Here is a 20,225-nt window from a genome sequence, read left to right as displayed (position 1 = left end):
AGGGGAAGGGATTTCTTGTCTGGATTTATGGTAGTTAATGAGAAGGAAGGAGATGAGTTGGATTGTGAAATGTGGTTTGACTGGTTTTCATGGAAAAAAAAGTCATACTTCATGGCTGTTCCCACAAGAAAACACAACATCATCTGGCCTGGTGCTGTGTGAGGAGAGAGCAAAATGAGGCAGACCTTTCACGGGTTGCATACTTTTCATTTTAACTTCAAACGATGGTCTACTTCAAAGGGGGCTTTAAGTGAGTACTTTCTAATTCCCCTTTGAAAACAAACAAAAGGAAGAAAAAAAACAGACATAAAATATGCTAACTGGTTTCATTTGTTTTGTGTAATGGTTTTTTTGTATCTTTTCTCACCATATGTTGTAGATCCAGAGGTAAGTCTTCGCATGGGAAAAAATTAAAAAAAATTACCATTTGGCTTGCATTTGTAAATAAAATCACTTATTTTTTCTTGTTATGAAAAGGTGTGCCAAATGTGTTTTCTAATATTTATGTCCATGTAGTTTACAAAACTCAAGATGGGGTTAGTAACAGTCATGAAATTATTCTAATGATATGGTTGTCTACTGATGTAAATGAACTATGGGAAAGTTAACTAAAATAAAAGTAGGGTTTTCTTTTTTTTTTTTTTTTTTAATAACATCAAGGTATTGAATTAAAAGAAAATGTCCTAAAGAAAGTTGCTAAAATAAGAATTTTTGTGGCTAATTTCTGATCTCTAAAAAACGAATAGAGATTTTTTTCTACATAATTGCGTGAATTTTTTTCATACTGTCTGATAACATTGAAATCGTAGTACTGTTGTAAAAATGTCAGACCAATTAGTAAAAAAAACTAATTGTGAACAGTTACAGCATTCCTTTTGATTTTCACACAATGAATTTTGTTTAATTTAATATATTACAATATTTTTTTTTATCTATTATAGATTTTTTTTTTATTGCTCAGATTTGTGGTGTAACTACAGCATAGACAGGCCGTAAGCAGCTTTTTTTTTTTACATAAATGACCATCAATTATTTATATTGGGGTAAAGGCGAGATTACACAGTGTGTAAAGAAGAGCCATGCACTGCTCTGCACTTAAACATTTTGAAAAAGGTCAGGAAAAAGCAAAATTACACTTTTTCTTTTTTTAATAACCCTATCAACCCGGAAACTGACATCTCCCTCTCTCAGGTTTCTTCTGGTTACACAGAAAGTCATGCTGAATTTAGGCAGATATGCTGAAGCTTAATGAAGGAAATGACTGTGGAAATAATGGTTTTAAAAACATTTACCTTCTTATTTTCACAAATACATTAGAAACATGTCTGTTAGAGCACCTTGAGTCATTACTAGCCGCCCCTCGCCTTTCAGACCGTGTCATTAACTCAGCTCATCTCTGTGTCTCATTCTTGCTCTTTTAGAACCAGAAACTATGATAGAGTTTTAAAACATCCTCTAAAGGGACATCTCTAAAATGGAACTTGACTTTAACACTTTCGACAAATGGTGACAGATCTCAGTGTAGAGAGTCTAGCCAGATAACAATGTTGTCGCAGAATGAAGAGAGAGCACAAAGTATTGGATTACAGAAGTTTTCATTAAACACTAGGCACATCCCTGCAGGGTACGGTGCACTTCCTCACGTGTCATCAGTGATAAAAACGTCACCACTTGGATGATGAATCAGAATCAGAAATACTTTAATAATCCCAGAGGGAAATTACTTTTGTTATGACTTATAGATTGTGTGATAGCAGTTTCTAAGACTATCTAAGTGAGCCTGTGTTTTATTTCCTGGTTTGTCTGTATGATTTTCTTTAGTAAGTTATTGTTTTGAGTCTTCCATCTCTCAGCACAGTATGGAATGAGCTCCATGTGCTCCACCTGTGACATGCCAATCAGCTCCTCTGCTTTCACCTGTGTGTTGCTATGTTTGTACTCTTAAGTTCTCTTTGTGCCCCACTGGGTTATCTGTTTTAGTCATGTTCCGTGCTCAAGGCCGCGCCTGTTTTTTTACTCAAAGTCCATTCTTTGTCTATCTCAAGCGTGCTTGTATGCTATTGATTTGTGCTCCTGTATGCCTCCAGGTCCCCCCTAAGAGCCAACCTGACATTTGAACGATTAATACAATTGGATTTATAATCTCTGAACATCGGTTTCTGTGTATTACTTATGCTTTTCCTCTTAGGAGAAAATCGTCTTTATCTTTTTGTTTCCGCCTACTTTATTTTTTAACACCCCTAATTGTTATTTTATTCTAAACAAGAATGTCTGCAGTGAAGTGTGTTTTCGCTAGGACTTTTTTATTGCTCTGGTATAGTGTGTTCAGGGAAAGTGATCTGATTTAGACAATCACTGATCAAGAACAAAACCCTCCAAACATGATCTCCCATCCCTCAGTGAATATCAAGTTTTGCCGAAAAATCTTTTTCGTTTCGAAGGATGATCAGATTTAAAAAAAACAAACAAAAAAAATGTTTTACAAATATATTTTTATAGCTATTCTACATTCACCAAAAGGTTTCAGTAGGATTTAAATGCCCCATTCTCATTCTCATATTTGTGAATATTTATAATATTTGTGGAAAAAATGATAGTGCTTTTGTGCTAAGCTGTGTGAACATTCTTTGTAACTCATTGGCAATGACCCGATATGATCAGTCAGCTCATGTTGACCTTTACCTTAAGCCTTTAAACAAACCCAGAACACTCTGTGGCCATAAAACAGTTATCTTTAAAGTTTAATTGGCATTACTTAATGTAATTGCTGTGGTTCTTTAAAGAAGTATTAAATAAGTAAAAACATCCTGTTATCTACTAGCCTGATAAACCAGACTAAATGTGAGATTAAATGTGTAATTTAGTCTGGCCCCGATGAATGAGACATTGGAAGATTGTTGATGAGAACAACCCCATTGTTTTTCAAACCATGTCTGTGCCTATTGGCCAACGCTTTGACCAATGAGCGCAACTGACTGTGACGTAGGAATCGTGAGAGAAAGCTGGTGGGGGAGTGTAAACAAACAGCCTGTCTGTAAAACGACAAATACGTCCTTCTTAAAAATGAATGAGCGTAGAGCCTCTTCCTGTTCACGTTTCAACGAAAACCCCAAGTCTAATCCTTCCAAAACTGATTCCAAAGCTGAGTCAAATGAGAACTGTTCAATGGTTCTTGCCATTTTCCTTGTGCTTTCTCGAGCGTCGCGCAGCATTGTCGTCAAGCCCTCAAGATCCTGCCCGCTTTGCATCCAGAAATTCAAAACACATCTCTGCGTTGTGATTGGCCCATCATTTCTAGTACCTGGGAGTCTGGGACATTGATCAGGGCTAAACCACTCGCAGGCAAAATTGATTTTGGCCGCTGGCGGGTGGGGCTTGTTCACTAGGCTAGTTATCTACCATAACCTTAAATCTGTTCCTTAGGCCACATTATTGTGCTATTCATATTTGTGGTGAAATATTGTACATTTTAAAAATAATTACAAAACTGTCAGAGCAATTATGGTGAGAACCACCAAATAAACAACATAATTTAAATACAAAAAAATGTTGACTGCTTGTCTCCTTTTTACTCTAACAAGACCAAATTTTGAAATATATTCTTTTAGAACAATAACTATTGTCTTCATGGCTGAAAGGTAAATTTTGGCTTCCCCCTCAGAAATCTCACATGCCAACGCATCGGCACTTAGTTTTGCGGGAATTGGAGGCAGACCAGATCACATGAACTTGTTTTCTCTAGCTTTAGTGGAGACCTTTCCTGTCTGTACACCCACTTCTATGAAATGTATTCTTTTCAGATGTCTCAACCATAGATGATATGCGAGTCACTGGCCAGACAGAGGTTTCAATCCAAGTGGACTGGAAGAACCCACAGGCAGAAGTGGATTATTTCAGACTGACACACACCGACCCGTCAGGACAGGAGGAGGAGCTGAATGTTCAGAGGAGTCAAGAGGCACGCACCAAACACACTATTGTAGGTAAGTCATCCAAGAGAAGGGATGCAAGACTGATATGAGAATATAACTTGCTAAATGCTTTCAAAGAAAAAGATCAAACTATGCAAAAATATTAGATTGTTTAGATTGAATAATTTTATTTTGTGTTTTTAGTATTATTATCCCCTCTGCCTAAAAAAATACTAGAAAGATCTTTACAGGGGTTACACTAAGCAAAACTTATTATTGCTTTCTAGCTTTTCTGTCTCCAGTGGTATTTTTAGGAATGGAAATTATAAAAATAACATTAGTATCCCAATAGATCCCGGATTAATAATAAAAGAAAATGGTTTTTAATCTGTAATTTTCTGAACTCCGATCAGATTGGGGAATGTAAGCAGAGGGAATTATTTAGCCTCTCAACCTAATGCAACTCGTTATTAAAGGTTGTTAGTCAGGGTTAAATGTCACACTTTGATAAAGTAGGGTAAAATGTTATATTTATATGTACTGTACATTTTCAATCCATATCTAAATCTATGTCTTATATTTATACCCTTAATCCAAATTAAAATGTTTATTTGAAGTTTAGTAAATATGTTAAAAATGAAATATACAGTATATATATGTTTTTTACATATTTTAAAACATTTGGATTTAAGATATTAAGCTTTAAAAATAAATTACAGACATATATTTAGATTGAAGTTAAAATTTGTATTTAAGATTTATATATCTATGTTTAGATTTAAGACTTAGAGGATTTAGGACTCAGATATGAGATTTATATGATGATATTGCTTACTGGAGCGATTAAACATGAACATTTCAGGTTAGCCACTAAATAAAAAAAAACAATAAAAAAGCATTCAATGCAAAAAAGTAACAGACGTGATGATGAAAATCATCAAAGTGGGGCTCAAAAGATAAAAATGATTTAACACTGAGACAAGTTGATAGAAGATTAAAGTGAAAAAGTTAAGTTATTGTAGCTTTTAAATTCATTATCCTCTTAATTCCAAAAATCTTTATTTCAGTTGTTTCTGTGTGATTTAGACACGTGGATTAATAAAAGAAATGAAAGCTTTTCCTTTCAATTTGGACATAAAAAAATCTGTCTTCCTGCAGGTCTGTATCCAGGAACAGAGTACCAAATATCTGTGCAGTCCATCAAAGGAAACGCCGAAGGGAAGGCCTCTTTTACTACTGGTGTCACAGGTCAGTGACCTCTTAAAGGACCTTTACTCATTATGACCCTTTGTTATTATCAGTGAGCAGTTGTCCTGGAACTGACTTCTATTTGGCAGCATTAGCATGGAGAATGTATTTGTGAAAGATAGGAGACAGAGTAGATGGCTGAATCAAATGATAAATGATTTGTTATGCACATGTGGAAACTAAACGCATTGGAGAATATTAAAAGATTTTAGTTTTCAGTAGAGTCAGAGACAAAACGTCATTCTTCTCAGAACATCAGTAATTCACCAGAGGTCAGAGCCTAAGAGGTGCAACACTTAATCAATCATTCATCTAACTGATGAACCAGATGGTACAACCTGCTATTATCCCCACTCAGCCAATAATAACAATATAATGAATTTGGCCATCAAGAGGCACAATTATGGGTTATTGACAGAGACCACGAATTTACTACCTAATCATATGGACAAGCTTTAATGGTTGTGGTGAGGTCATCAAGGGGAAACATGATATGAATGTAGAGACCATCGGATGCTCCCTGATGGTTGAGGTGAGAGAGTCTGTGATTTACAGATACCATCTGGTATTCTTGTATATCAGCATGTCGTTCTGTTTGTGTTGAGTGGCTTTAGTACGTGAGGAGGAATTTATTTTTTATCTTCCCTTTTAACAGCTGTTCTTGACATTCTGCATGGTCTATACACAGCATGACAGGTCTCCAGGTATTCTCATTATTCTCTTTTTCTGTCTCGCACTCTTCCTACAGCTTCTCTATCAGCCACCTTCTGAGCTTACCTGGTTGAAAAAAAGAGAAAAGTAGTCTCCACATCCATGTCTCTCCGTAATTCAGACTCTGCAGTAGCCAATTTAATGATTTTAAGTCATCTGGCTTAGCGGCGTGTTTTCAAGACTTACCTCTCATCTTATGAGGCCAGACAGGTACTCATGGATTTCTGTCTTTGCTGATGTTTTTTTTTCTCTCTGCGTAAATGTGCCACCTACATGTGCTGAAATTGAGAGTGCATGTGAGTGCGAACACTCTAATCTACAACAGACAGGCAGTAGCTTGTCTTCACTCCAGTAGCTACATCCTTCATTTTAGGTTTAACACGAACAGGCTTAGAGGTGATTGAAGAGGATAGTCTTTGGCTGTGTTTGCAAGGGCTGTCTCAATCATTTCATGATGACTGGCATGGCGCAAAAGGAGACCTAACCTTTTATCTCAGTAAGCATACTGTCTATTCCCACACAGCAGTTATTCAATTGAGAGAGATAAAAGAAGCAAAAAAGAGGAATTGTTATTCAAGCAAGCACAAATATTGAAATAAATGAGGCAGAAAGTGCTATGAAGAAAAAAAATTCTTTAGAAATTTGCAAAATATTTGGACAGTGATTGGAAAAAAAGTACATCCTGATAAGTCAAAATATTTTGGCTTATCAGCTCCTAAAGAAGGAATCTAAGGAGACACATTAGGATAATGGGTCCCCAAGAAAGAATTCTCTGTGTCTGTTATATTAGATAATGATTTACTGTGCAGAAGTCTCTGTGAGGAAATGTTGATGTTTCCCATAACCAAAGCCTCTCAGAGGAAATATTTTCACATATTTCATTTTCCCCTTCAACATCTGCCTTGTGTTTCCCCCATTTTCATCTCTTGATCCCTTCCAGACTCTTTCATAGAGAAGCTGGAAATTATCCAAGAAAGGATCTGAAAACATACTTGAGATTTTGTTAAAACATTCAAGAAAAAAGTAAATGTGAAATTTTTACAAATGTTAAAGAGAGATCTTCATTCTTTTTTTTTCAACAATGCACTTTTTTATGTGTCCAGAACTTTAAAGGCTCATCATGTATTTATTCACCAAATCATTTATTTGAATGTTTACTGTATGTAATTTTGCTGTAATTATCATATAGGTTTAGAGTTTGCATTCTTTAAAATAACATCTAGCTATTACAACAGCATAGTATTTATCCAATTAGCTAACTGAGGATTGTTTTTAACTTTTCTTCTGATTTTGTATATCTTGTAAATCTCTTAAATCGAAGCATTCCTTTTGTCTGGTTTATATTTATTCAGCAATTATCTGGAAGCATTTTCTCATCTATGTAAGGAGAAAATAAGAAAAAAATGTGTATATTTGTTCAGAGGATTAGAAAATATTATGAAACCAATGCATAACAGCATCTATTATGATTAACCCATATTATAACCGTGATTTTGTTTTTAATCCCCTATCAAAGTTACCCAACCACACAGAATGAGCTAGGCCATCTTCAGCTGTACAGTTTCTTTCATGAGTCGCCTTAAAAGATCATTTACATCCATCTGGCCGAATATATTTATGTCAAGCAGAAATTGAAAGTAAATTGTGTAAAATCTGACAGCGTACACTGTACCAAAAATAAACGACTTTTGGAAGCAATCTTTAGTTGATATTGAACACACATATGTGGCATTGATTTTTGAATTTCAGGACATTGTGCAGCATTTTACAACCAATGGAAGCCATGCAGTTTTTTACAGAATGGATTGTTAACAAAAAACTAAAGTTGCCATCAAATATTTAGCCTGTCAGACAGACGTAAACTGGAACTTTAAATAAACCAGCGATAATAGCAGAGTCGAAGACAAGATGCAGAGTGAATATCTACTGTCGCCACTCGCTCATCCAGGAGGAACATGTCCTGCAAAGTCAATGACTTGGATATTATTATCTGGTTTGCCTCAGAATGTTTTACCGATCTGACTCGATGATCTGATTGACTTGTTTCTGTAGATTGGCTTGAGATGACATGTGAAATGAAATGGTGCTAAAGAAACACAAGCTTTAATAAGAGTTGTTTCATGTAAAAAAACACACAAAAAAAAGAAAAAACACAGTATTACCTTACTAGAGTTCTCCATTTACAGACAGAACCTTTGATCACAACAAACTGGTATTGTCTGATTAAATAGATTAAACAACAAAATTGTTAATAGCCTTTTTCTGCTTCAGAGAAAAGCCTACAATCTGGTGTTTAACAGACATTGTGTTCATAGTATGTCATGTTATAAAGAGTGAATGGTTTAATTTCCAATATTTTTTTCAGCTGGGAAATTCCTCTTTCTTGTAGATTAGAATAGTAGTATAATAGTATAAACTTTCAATATTCTTTTTTCAGCCAGCTGATTGGCTGTGTACTAGTAATATTAACTAGAGGGCGTTAGACAGTTAGTTATATTCTAAGATGTCTATACATTTTGGATGTTAATTAAATATCATTAATATGTGTTTTTTTATTAAAATATTTAAAATGCAAACTTAATGCACACATGGTAAATAAATTAGCCATCCATGCATTAATTTTCCATAATTTTTTATCTTATATGGGACACAGATTTGCTGGTTCTAACTCACTGAGCAAGAGGGCATGTACACCCTGGACACGTCTCCAGTCCACCACAGTGACAGACAAAATAATTATTTATCACAATTTCTGAATTCTGTATTAATCAAATGTTAGGCCTGGATCTTGCTACTGTACATGAATAAAAACACTTTCTACTATAACATGTTGCTGCTTTCAAAAGATAGAGAAAATAATTATTGGGAAAACACAACAAATTTAGCTTTTCCAAGAAACACAATGGATATCTATAGAAAATGATGCTGCTGTCTTTTTAGGCGCACTTTATCACTTTCACTATACAGCGAGGACATGAGGCTGTGAAGCTGCACTTGATAAAAGGCAGCCTGTTCCTCTGAGCTCTGTGTTCAATGACTCAGCCGAACATGCCACTTATAATGGATAAGCTATTTTCCGAGTGACCGAGGCCGCAGTTTTTGTTGTATAGCCGCAGATGCTACACAGTCAGTGAGGTATAACATTTGTGGTAACAGGATCCTTCATATACTACAGCTTTGGTACAAATATCCTAGCAGCAATTACATAAAAAGTCAGAGAAAGGCTGACACCTAAACAAGGATGAATACAACTTTGCTGTCTTTGCCTATGCTGATATGAAAAAAAAAATGTATCCTGTAAAAAAAAAAGTCATTTAGAGGCAATACATTTTTTATTCATGCGTTTTCAAAGTTGTAATACCTAAATTTTTCAAGTTTATTGTAAATCTCTGGCACAGGAGAATTCAATCTGGACAGACATTTCCACTTGGCTCCTCCTTCCTCATACCTCTTCCAAAATAATTAGTTTATCCTGAGAAATTTTCTATATTTATGCTGCTATATGTTTAGGCTGCTGGATGACATAGGACACTGTTCATCATTCTCCTTTATTCTATCTTTATTCTCCAATTGTGCAGTATTTCTTTCAACCCATTGCTTAATTTTCTCTCTGTTTTTACTTGTCATGTTAGTTTCATCTGGTCTGTTTCTGTTTGGCTGATGCACATCCTGGAATGAAATATCAGCTTAGCTGCTGCCATCAACATTTCTGTTTATAGATGTTGGAGCATAGCCTACTTTTCTGTGTAGTCCTGTTTCTTTTACTGTGACTAAGTCTATGTGCTGTCTTTCATCCTCTGGCATGTGAACTGGCTCAGAGCTCATCTGCCTGATTGTGCCTTTCGTGGACGACCCTGCCTGTGAAGCTAGTTAACGGTTACCTTTTGTATATCTGCTTTTTCTTGTAGAAGGCAGAAGGCCGCTTATACAGAGCCTGATACTGCAGGAGGTTTTTTCCTCTTAAAAGGCGTTTTTTCCTCTCCTGTCGCTGAATGCATGCTCAGTATGAGGGATTGCTGAAGAGTCAACAACAAATTACAAGCGAAAATGGTCACTGCCAGCTCATCCAGGAGCATGTCTTGCAAGTGTATGACTCAATACAATCGATCAGTTTTCCTTGACAGAAACCTTTAACCAATCTGATTGAATTGTCTCTGGTAAAGTACCTTAAGATTACATGTGTTGTGACTTGGCATGATTTAAAAAAAAATAAACTGAATTAATGATTTCACAGAGAGTTTGTAGGTAGGTGCAATCATATTGGGATTTTTTTTAAGTATACATTTTATAGTTCCTCTTTGTGAGTCTTTAAGCCTATTTTTAAGTGTCGTTTGAAACTGAGGGTGATGGGACAATTTTTCTAGAAACACTGATGAAAGGGCTACTTTAAGTTTTCCCTACTGTTAAGTTTGCAGCCAGGGGCTTCAATGTGACTGCAGGAGAGGACAGAAAAGACTGGGAATATAGAGCTCTGCAGTGGAATAAGTTTGTTTCTTCTTTTGGGTGGGTCATCAAAAGTCTTCTAGTTTCAGACTGCATACTGATTGAGAAGTAACCTTGACTGAACCACATCCACAAACTAACACCCCAAATGATTAATGCTTTAACATCTCCCTCCACTTCCTCTCTTATGATGCATCTGGTACTGACTATTTTATTTCCTGCCATCCTCTTCTTTGTTGTCTGCCTTTCTTGGTGTTCTTAGGTAAAAAATGAACAAAGCCATTCATTTTCATGGACACCAGCTGCTTCTTCCTTCACCTTCTGTATGCCTCCATGGACTTTCAGAAATGAAAGCTTTATGTTGTTACTTGCCCTGCAGCTCAAGAGGTGAAGTTCAGTCAGACAAACATGAAGTAGACTGAACAGGTTTTGTATCCATCTAAGTAGCTCTAGCAGATCTTTCTCTTTCTTATACCTTACTATGTTGGTAAAACTGTCCAACCAAAACCAACTCTCGAAAAATGTTGAGTAACTGGACAGTCTAAAAATATGTTTTATTGTTTAGATTGACTAACCTTGTCTATAGATTTAAAAGAGTTATCAGAGATCAAACAAATTTCTTTGGATTTCTTTGTTGTTTCGCTCTCATAACCCCTGCTGGAAAGCTTCTCAAGCGAAGAGAAGAACAGGAGTAATTAACTGTCATTGATGTCTGAATCTTGGCAACTGAACAACCAGTTTGTACTTAGATTTCAAGTTCTTGGAGGCCAGTTTTGCAGCGGTGGTGGCTGCTGCTCCCTGAAACAGGAAAGGCTCAATGGTGTTAATTAAATCCAAACGTCCCGTATTGCATTAACAAATGATGAAACACATATTGCATCAAAAGATGTTGAAACACATAAAACACATTACTGCAATGGATGTAAATAGCTGTTGTGAAGCGCTCTGAGATAAAATTCAGAAACCATGGCTAGATTTCAGCACAAGATGACTGTTCTGGCTGAATGATCCCTTCCCCACCTTGACTCAGGAGGAAAACCTCCTCGCTGTCTGGCCAATGTCAATCAAAAACTCTTATGTACATTTGCCAATCAGCATCAAGCCAAAAGGTTAAACTAAGCATCCCATTGCCCTTTTGGATCAAAACAGTTTTAAAAGGATTAAGCTGTGAATGATATCAGCATTTTTCTTAGCATCAGTCAAACGAATAAAGTAAAACATTTTAGATCCAGATTTTAGAGAACGATCACAACACTTCCTTTTTTTGAAATCTGAGTATAATGTTTTATATTTCTGGTTCAATTAGTTTAGATAATTGGAGATCCAGAATGGCTGGTCTGCATTGACCTGTATGCAATTTTGGGCAATATAGTAGACCAAAAAAGTCCAAAGGCTCCAATGTAAATGTTTTTGTGAAATGATCAGATAAGACAAAAAACATAGGTTTTTGCAAGAGGCTACTATGCAACAGCTTGTCTGTACACTCTTTATCTTATATATTTTGTCGACCCAACTTTTGTTTTAACCATTCTGTGGTCCTCATGTTCTGTAAACATCCATGACCTCTGAGCAATCATAACTAGTGTTGCACTAGTGTTGCATGGGGCCCAGATCCACCACTAAAATTATGGTATCGGTGTCAGTGAGTTGCCAACAAATAGGGCACTGATACCATTTTGAAAGCCAAAAGTTTATTTAACTATTGTCACCCATTCCAGGTAGGCAATAAAAAGTTCTACTGGATTCACTCTGTATTAGTCTTTTTCCTGCTTCACAAAGGTAGGCAGCAGCTTGACAAAGCCATGATGGCAATTATTTTACATCCAAGTAGTATGCAGTTCTTCATATATACACACACACATCAATTTCAAACAGATGGTATTAGTATGGTATTGGTATTGGCCAATACTGCACAGCCAGGTGTCGGGTATCGGTAAAAAGTTGCATCAGCGCAACACTAATCATAACCTGGCTTCAATAAACCCTGATTAAAAAAGAGCTTTTATTGAATTTTAAACCCTAAATCTATTTTGCCCCAAAGAACACCTGTCATTTAACACACATTGACTGAATTCTATACGTTTTTACATTTAACAGGGCAGAAAGACTGCTTTTATTTAGGAGATACCACTTGCCATTTTCGACTTTATAGCAGTATTGTTTTTGACAGCCATCTTAGATTTAGTCTTAGTCTTCAGGATGAAAACTATTATTATTCTGAGTCACATTTTAGTCATTATGATATGTGATAGTTTTAGTCGGTTTTTGTCGACTAAAACTTAAAGAGGTTCTAGTCTTATTTTAGTCAGTTTTATGTTGCAAAAAAAGTGAACCTTTACAATTTTGAATAACAACCAGATTCTTTACCATACTGACAGCTCTTGCCTAGATACTATGATTGCTGGAGATACAGTGCTGCTGTGCAGTTTATCATTGCTGTTAGGCAGTAAACTTTGATTTAGAGAATTCAAATAAAATTGTATATGTATTAATGTCCTTCTTTACTCAAAACTGCCTCACAAAAGCTGTGAAAATAGCAGATCTAGCTCAACACATCATATTGATTAATATAGCAGACAGACAAGCTAAAAAAATTTACAATAAAGGAAGGTTTTTAGACATACAAGGTTTCCATCCCAAAGCAAGCACTTGATCTACTATGAATTATACCTTACACACAGATTAATAAAATCTTTATTGCTCCAAAAAAGCAAAGAGCAAAAACATTCTTCTTTCTACTTTGGCAATTCTGGCTTTATTTCTGAGAATTCACCCCTTAGTTACTGCTGCTTAGGGGTCAAAATAGATTTGAATTCACAGGGTTTTGATATTAAGAAAATACAGAGAGAACCTACATAAGTGCCTTGTAATGCCCTGGAAATTAAAAAACCTAAATTCAACGAACAGGCTAACTAAAATGTTGAAATATTGAAATGGAACAGAAAATGTTTTAATGATAATTCAAGGAAACATTTACATCATATTTAAATAGACAGAAGCGAGAACCATTAGAAAGAAATATTCAAATATCTATGTACCTTTTCATCTGTGTCTTTATCCAAAAATAAACAGTATGCAATGAAATATTTTCTTTGGATATAATTTAGGGATTCCTTTTGGTAGAAGTCAAAGAATGTTTAGCATCACCTCTTGTGAGCTGGAAGAAATAAAATCTTGCTAGTTAGACAAAGGGATTTTTATGCTTAGCAGAGGATGATCAGCCACATATAGTTTATTAAGTAGAAAGAGCAGGAAGAGCCATATTGCCGAGAGCGAACCATCAGTGTGGAGTATAAAGTGCAGACTCTGACCACACTCACACCATTCTGGATTGTTTTCACACCTGTCGCTGCTGCCATGATCCATCTGTGGTCATGCAGAAGGAGCCCTCCTGCAGGTCAGGTGGGCTGTGTGTTCAAAGAGGACGCAGCAGCACGGCTGATACCGCTTAGCAGATTACAGCACAATGATGCATTTCAAATGTCTGACCAACTACCTGCTAATTCTTCTTTAGTCTCGTCTCATTGAATAGAACTCACACCCATATCTCTCAAGTTTTTGTCAACAAAGATCTATGTATAGCTATTTTTTTTTAATCCTCATAAAAAAAGGAGGGTAAACAAAATATTTCATCATAGTTGATGAAAACTACACTGCTGGGAAGTCTATCATCCAGCTTGAAGCTTTTTTTCTTATTTCATGGATGAATCGACATCTTACTCTGGGTTGTATTCCTCCATATGTCCTTGTTCTCCTCCTTTGTTGAATTAAAGTTGTCATGTTGGTGCTATAATTTGCTGCACCTTTACAGGCTCTAAGCAGCCTTAAAGACTAGCAATATTACATTGGCATTGGATGCAGAAGTCTGTCGTGCAGCTTGATGATTGCTGGTTTGAATCCATGCTCAGTCTGGCTCAGTTGTTGTGTTCTTGGACAAGACACCTCACCCGCTTTCCTTACAGATGGTCAGAGGCCCGGTGCCACTTGTGTATGGCAGCCTCAAATCTTTCAGCATGCCTAGGGCAGCTGTGGCTACAGTGTAGCCACCATCTTGCCACCACCAGTCGTCTTGCCACCATATGTCATTCACTATAGGAGAATACAGTAAATGTACTGTAAAAAGTTTTGGATACCCTGACTTGAACAAGTGTTAAATAAGTACAGGACATTTACTATAATTCTCCTTTCGAGCAAAGACAAACTGCATTTAATTTAATTTTACTTTTTTTACTAAATTCAACTTGTGTTTTTTTTTTTTTTTACCTGTTTAGACATTGATGCACCATCAAACCTTGTCACTACTGAAGTAACTGAAGACACTGCAACAGTCTCCTGGGATAAGGTCCAGGCAGAAATCGAAGGCTACATGTTGAGCTACACATCTGCTGAGGGCTCCAGCTCAGAGATCTTTGTAGGCCGTGACAGCACCTCATACAGGCTGGTTGGTTTGAGGCCTGGAGTCCTGCACACAGTCTACATTTGGGCCTTCAGAGGAGACAAAGTCAGTGAAAAGAGTTCAACAGAAGCTGAAACAGGTAAACTTTGGATTAGGCTCCAGGCCCGTTTTGGGAGATCTTTGATTTGATTTATTGCTGCAAGATAATATTTAGCTTGATGCTGGTAATCCAGATACCTGTCAAAGGTAAGAACTGGTATTGTCTTCATGCTTGTATTGTTCAAAGATTTGCTGGATTTTTAATAGAATTTCTTACTTGTTTTGTTAAAAATGGTAGAATGAATCATCAGTTCATTTGCATTAACCTCCCCTTTACTTAGGGAGCCTCACACTCTGTTTAGCAAGGATTATTTATTATAATTAAGTTGGTGTCTTTATTTAAAAGCAATTCCCTCATCCTGCATCTAATGTCTGGAAAACATAAGGGGAGCCATTTTGGCTATGTGTCAAAGCCAGCAATTTGGCATCTCTGGGCTTTCATCTTCTACTGCCTTTAGAGCCTACTGTTCTTGGGGCGAGCAGCTGTTTCAGAATGACAAAGGTAAAAAAAAAAAACAGCCTCACAGCAGGACCAACATTATTGGGGGCATTTATATTCAACAATGATGGGATGAGTGTCATTTTTTTGAAAATCATAAGCATGGAAACTCAAGTTAAAGTAAAACAAAAATTAATTAAGAAAGTAGAATTGCTTTTGCTTTTTAGAGATTGAAATATGTAAACAGCAAACCCGACAAATCGGCTTAAATTAACTCTGCTTTTAAAAAGCATGAGATAGGAAATAGAATTCAATATCTTCTTCTTTCTTACCTGACCTTTTTCTTTCTATGGTTCGCATATGTTGCTGACCACCAAATAAGCTTACTGTAATTTACACAGCAAGAATTTGCACTCAGTTTGTTTGAGCAAATTTACTTAAATTATATTAGCAAATGTATGGCAATAGCAGTATAACAAAACATGTAAAAATACATTTCTTGATACATTTCAATACTATAACCTTAAAAACTTTCTCCAAGTAGAAAGCCCAGAACTGAACCCATTACCTTCTCACTATTAGAGAGCAGCATTACAAACTGCACCGCTATCCATGCTATGTTTCCTGACCCTTGAATATATGTTAACACTGCTTACCCAGCGGGTCTTCACAATTAATGTGGATTCAAACCAAAATATTAGTTACTTTTTTCCTTTTTTCAAAAGGAAAAATAAGAAACATTACAATGATGATTTATTTACACGTATTATAGTAATTTTGTACATTGCAAAATACTCTTGTTCTTAATAGAGAAGCAGAGCTTGGAATGTACATCTCCAAATCTTTTCTACTGTTAACAAAAAGGGAGGATTTATCAGTTATAATCTAATTAATCCAGTACCTAATATGTAGAGGTAATTTTTAAATTGTTTGCATAGAATGTATTTTCCATCCACCAAAATAGTTAATTATTTATATTTGGAAGGTGTAAACAGAATATATTATTTTATTGTATCATATATATATTTTATGCAAAATAAGCCATGTAGTTCAGATAGTTATTCACAATGTCAGTTACTATTAAATTCACCTCCCTTTCTATTCATTTCTTCATGAGATTATTGGAAGGTGGAAAAATGTCTTCTAAGACATAATTATTTCTTACCCTGTCAAACAAACCTATTAGAGTTTATTGGTAAATTATTACAATTTGGTCAATATTGATGTTTATCAATATTTTTGTCAATAAATGTACCCATAGCATTATGTGACTTGGTGGAATTGGCTAAAATGCAGTTAAAAACTTCATTTTACCCTCATTTTCACAGTGTTTGCATGCTTTAGGATTAACATAGATCATAGTTTACTGACAATACTACACATAGAAATGGGATTTGATGTCACAGTTGGATTTAATCATCTATTTATGTTCTTAATATTTTTCCAATCGGGTCACCTTCAAAGAAACCAAAATAAATTAACACCAGATAATGACATTTGTATAAATTCAAATAACAAAATGCATTGTTTGATTCAACTTTGACATCAACACTTTCTTCGATCTCACTGGCTGTAACTTCTCATGCATAGACGTAGCTGATCTATGTGTAGTTTTAATTCCTCTCTCTGTGTGCTTTTTAACAGTTGAAGTTATGTCTACTAAATGTAACTTCCTGTGCAGAGTTGGATGCTCCTACTAACCTCTCAGTCGAAGATGAGACAGACTCCAGCTTCAGAGTTTACTGGGATCCGACCCAAGCACAAATTGATGGCTACATGCTCACCTATAGCTCCTCAGATGGGTCCAGGGAGGAAACCCCAGTTGGATCGGACAGTTCTTATGTGCTCACTGGCCTTAGGCCAGGGGTCGTCTACACTGTCTATCTCTGGGCTGTCAGGGGAAGCAAAGCCAGCAGGAAGATCTCAACGGAAGCAGAGACAGGTTTCAGATCTGCAACTCTCTCAGAAACACCACTTAATCATTTCAATCAGTTGTTCCTAATCTGTCATAATTGGAAAACATTTTTTTCTGAATGTTTAACATGATAAAATTTGTTAAATGAAATTAAAAATAGCTGGGTGATATGTTAAAGAGAAAAACAAATAATATTCTTAGTGTGTAGTTGGGACCAGATATATACATACAACTTTAAGTATTTGTGTTATTTACTGCATGAAATTAAAAATTAATATCTGATAACAACTTAAATAAAGATTAAATCTTTACTTTATAAAGTAAGTTTTAATTAAAAAGCTATTATTGTTTGCTAAATGCCAGTACCGTATATTGTTTGTAAAAAAATTTCAAACCTCCTTTGGACTAACAATAACTTGTTTTTGGCATCGTTCTTAACTCTTTATATAATAGTTTGCTGGTTAGCAGGCTGTTTTGTTCAACAGCTTTGCCTCTCAAATTTCCAATGACAGATTTTCCCGATAAAGTCATCTATTTTGTAAGGGGCATGAACATCTTACAGAAATAATGCTTTGAACCCCTTTACTGTGTGAGGTGTTCACTGACTTACAAAGTCCACTTTTTTCTTCCTTATTAAGCAAGATCATTATAATCAAACAAATACAGCAAATTTTATTTTATTAAACCGTTTAGCAAGTTTCCTAAAAATATGTCATGTGTGCTAGAACATATCCCTATTTGTTTTTCAGTCTTTCAAGATAATGTTGACAATGACATTCTTCAGTTGAAATCAGAATGTTTACCAAATCTAATGCTTTAGATTTGGGCTTAATATGCATCCATCACATTAAAACAGGCTAGATGTTTCCACACTGTATATTATTTTATATAAGACAAATCAGGTGTCTGAACACTGTAGCCTAGAATGAAGGTCCACAACTTTCTTCATAATATCTTTTATTCCTTAATTTTACAGTAGCTCACATGGAAGTAGTGTTCCAGATGTTTCCATAAATACACCCATAGGTGTGCTTTCAGTGACTCAAATCATTTTAGTGAATGTACATTTCCAAAATCCAGAAAAGACTTGCTTAAACAGTAAAATTCCATGAAAATTTCTATCTTTATTCTGGCATTAAGTAAACATTAATAACTTTGGCAACCCTTAATGACTCCAAAAGACCTGTCTGGTGACCTGTCTTTTAAAGTTCATGTTCTAAAATGTTTTTTAAAACATGGGTTAATTATAGTTAAAATATTTAGTCCATTATCAGTTTGTCACCTGTCTTTTTACCATAGTTTGCTCACAGAACTGTATATTGATGCCCACTACAAACATGTTTCTTTAGAACTTGAACCTTTCCTCGGACCCCATACAGCACATATTGATGGCTACACCCTAACGTACACCTCGCTTGAGGTGTAAAGATATCGCTTTGAAGACTTAAAGCAGATCTTATTTTGTAACATATTTAGTCCTCTACAGTGTATCAAAGCTGAAAAGGGAGACAAAATTAGAAGGTAAATCTCATCATAAACGGAAACAGGTTTCAGATCTGCAGGTCTTTGCTTTAAACATCCATCCATTCATTCTCCATTAGCTTATCCCAAGTGGGGATGCGAGGGGTGCTGGTGCCTATCTCCAGCTGTCTACGGGCAAGAGGCGAGGTAAAACCCTGGACAGGTAGCCAGTCCATCGCAGGCTTTGCTTTAAACAATTTAACTTACTCATCTTATTCACCACATAATTCAATTTAATTCAAAAATACTTTATTAATCCCAGATCGAAATCACATTAAGGAGTATGCTATTTTTTTCTTTTTAAAAATGTAACATGATAAAACTTAGTTGCATATGTACCGACAGATGGGTGACTAGTTCATCAGATTTTAAAAAAACATGGTTCCCGTTTGGGTTGAGATCTATAACACTGTTATACCTACTCACCTCTCTCTTAGTCTGCTTCTTAGAACTGTGTGTTAATATCAACCACTAACATTCTTTCATAGAAATGGACGCTCCAGCTAACCTCATAGCCAGTGACATAACAGAGTCCAGCTTCAGCCTCTCTTGGGATCCGGTCCAAGCAGAAATAGATGGCTATATCCTGACCTACACCTCCCCTGATGGATCTAGTAAAGAAATCGTTGTGGGGCCTGATAGCTCCACTTATATTCTGACTGGTTTACAGCCTGCAGGCCTCTACATTGTCTACATCAAAGCAATGAAAAGAGACAAAACCAGCAGGAGCACCTCAACACAAGCTGAAACAGGTGTCAGAACTGCTGCAGCTCTTTCCTTTGAACCACATCTCTTAATCAGTTTTGTTTTAATGTCTCAAATTTTTTATATATATTTTAGCTTTTTCTTTTACATTGAACATAATAGAACTAAGTTGTAACAGAATGATAGATGAGTGATGCTTCCTCAGATTTAAAAAATAGATTGCCTCCCAGATAGCTTAAGATTTATCATTCTGTTAAATCATGTCACTTACCTCTCTCTGGTAGTCTACTCCATAGAACTGCGTGTTAACATCAACCAATAACATCTTCTAGAAATGGACGCTCCAGCTAACCTCATAGCCAGTGACATAACAGAGTCCAGCTTCAGCCTCTCTTGGGATCCGGTCCAAGCAGAAATAGATGGCTATATCCTGACCTACACCTCCCCTGATGGATCTAGTAAAGAAATCCCTGTAGGACCTGAAAGCTCCACTTATATGCTGACTGGTTTACGGCCTGCAGTCCTCTACACTGTCTACATTCAAGCCATGAAGGGAGACAAAACCAGCAAGGAAATCTCAGCACAAGCGGAAACAGGTTTCAGAACTATTGCTTTTTGTTTAGAAACACATCAACTAATAATGCCAAATAGCTTTTATTTATTTATTTTTTAACAAGATTTTTTTTTTTTTTTCAATATTCTAAAAACTTTAAACTGAGTTGAATGCTAACCGATAGAATTATGGGTAACAGCTTTATTTGGTTTAAAACAGATGGTTGCCAAGTTTTAATGAGGAAGTTAAGATTTTTTTTCTTTGTAACCCACCTCTTTCCGTAG

At 35.8% G+C, this 20,225-nt stretch overlaps 1 protein-coding gene across 13 annotated transcripts in view; it reads left to right on the top strand.

Moving 5' to 3' along the window:
• Positions 1–20,225, top strand: part of tnn (tenascin N) — a 62,644-nt gene that overhangs the window by 24,067 nt on the left and 18,352 nt on the right. For 6 of the 13 annotated variants that reach the window (XM_038289258.1, XM_038289264.1, XM_038289261.1 and 3 more), the window contains exons 7-12: positions 3,801–3,983; positions 5,070–5,159; positions 14,585–14,848; positions 16,929–17,189; positions 19,172–19,435; positions 19,721–19,984. In XM_038289258.1, coding sequence (XP_038145186.1) covers positions 3,801–3,983; positions 5,070–5,159; positions 14,585–14,848; positions 16,929–17,189; positions 19,172–19,435; positions 19,721–19,984 — 1,326 coding nt within the window. The remainder of the gene's footprint in view (positions 1–3,800; positions 3,984–5,069; positions 5,160–14,584; positions 14,849–16,928; positions 17,190–19,171; positions 19,436–19,720; positions 19,985–20,225) is intronic. The other 7 variants (XM_038289267.1, XM_038289266.1, XM_038289265.1 and 4 more) reach the window with 4 other exon arrangements.

Source organism: Cyprinodon tularosa, unplaced genomic scaffold (assembly GCF_016077235.1).
Source record: "Cyprinodon tularosa strain WSP-4 unplaced genomic scaffold, ASM1607723v1 ctg267, whole genome shotgun sequence".
Classification (NCBI taxonomy): domain Eukaryota; kingdom Metazoa; phylum Chordata; class Actinopteri; order Cyprinodontiformes; family Cyprinodontidae; genus Cyprinodon; species Cyprinodon tularosa.
The sequence above is the reverse complement of the archived record's forward strand: the minus strand, read 5'-3'. Positions and strand labels throughout refer to the sequence as shown.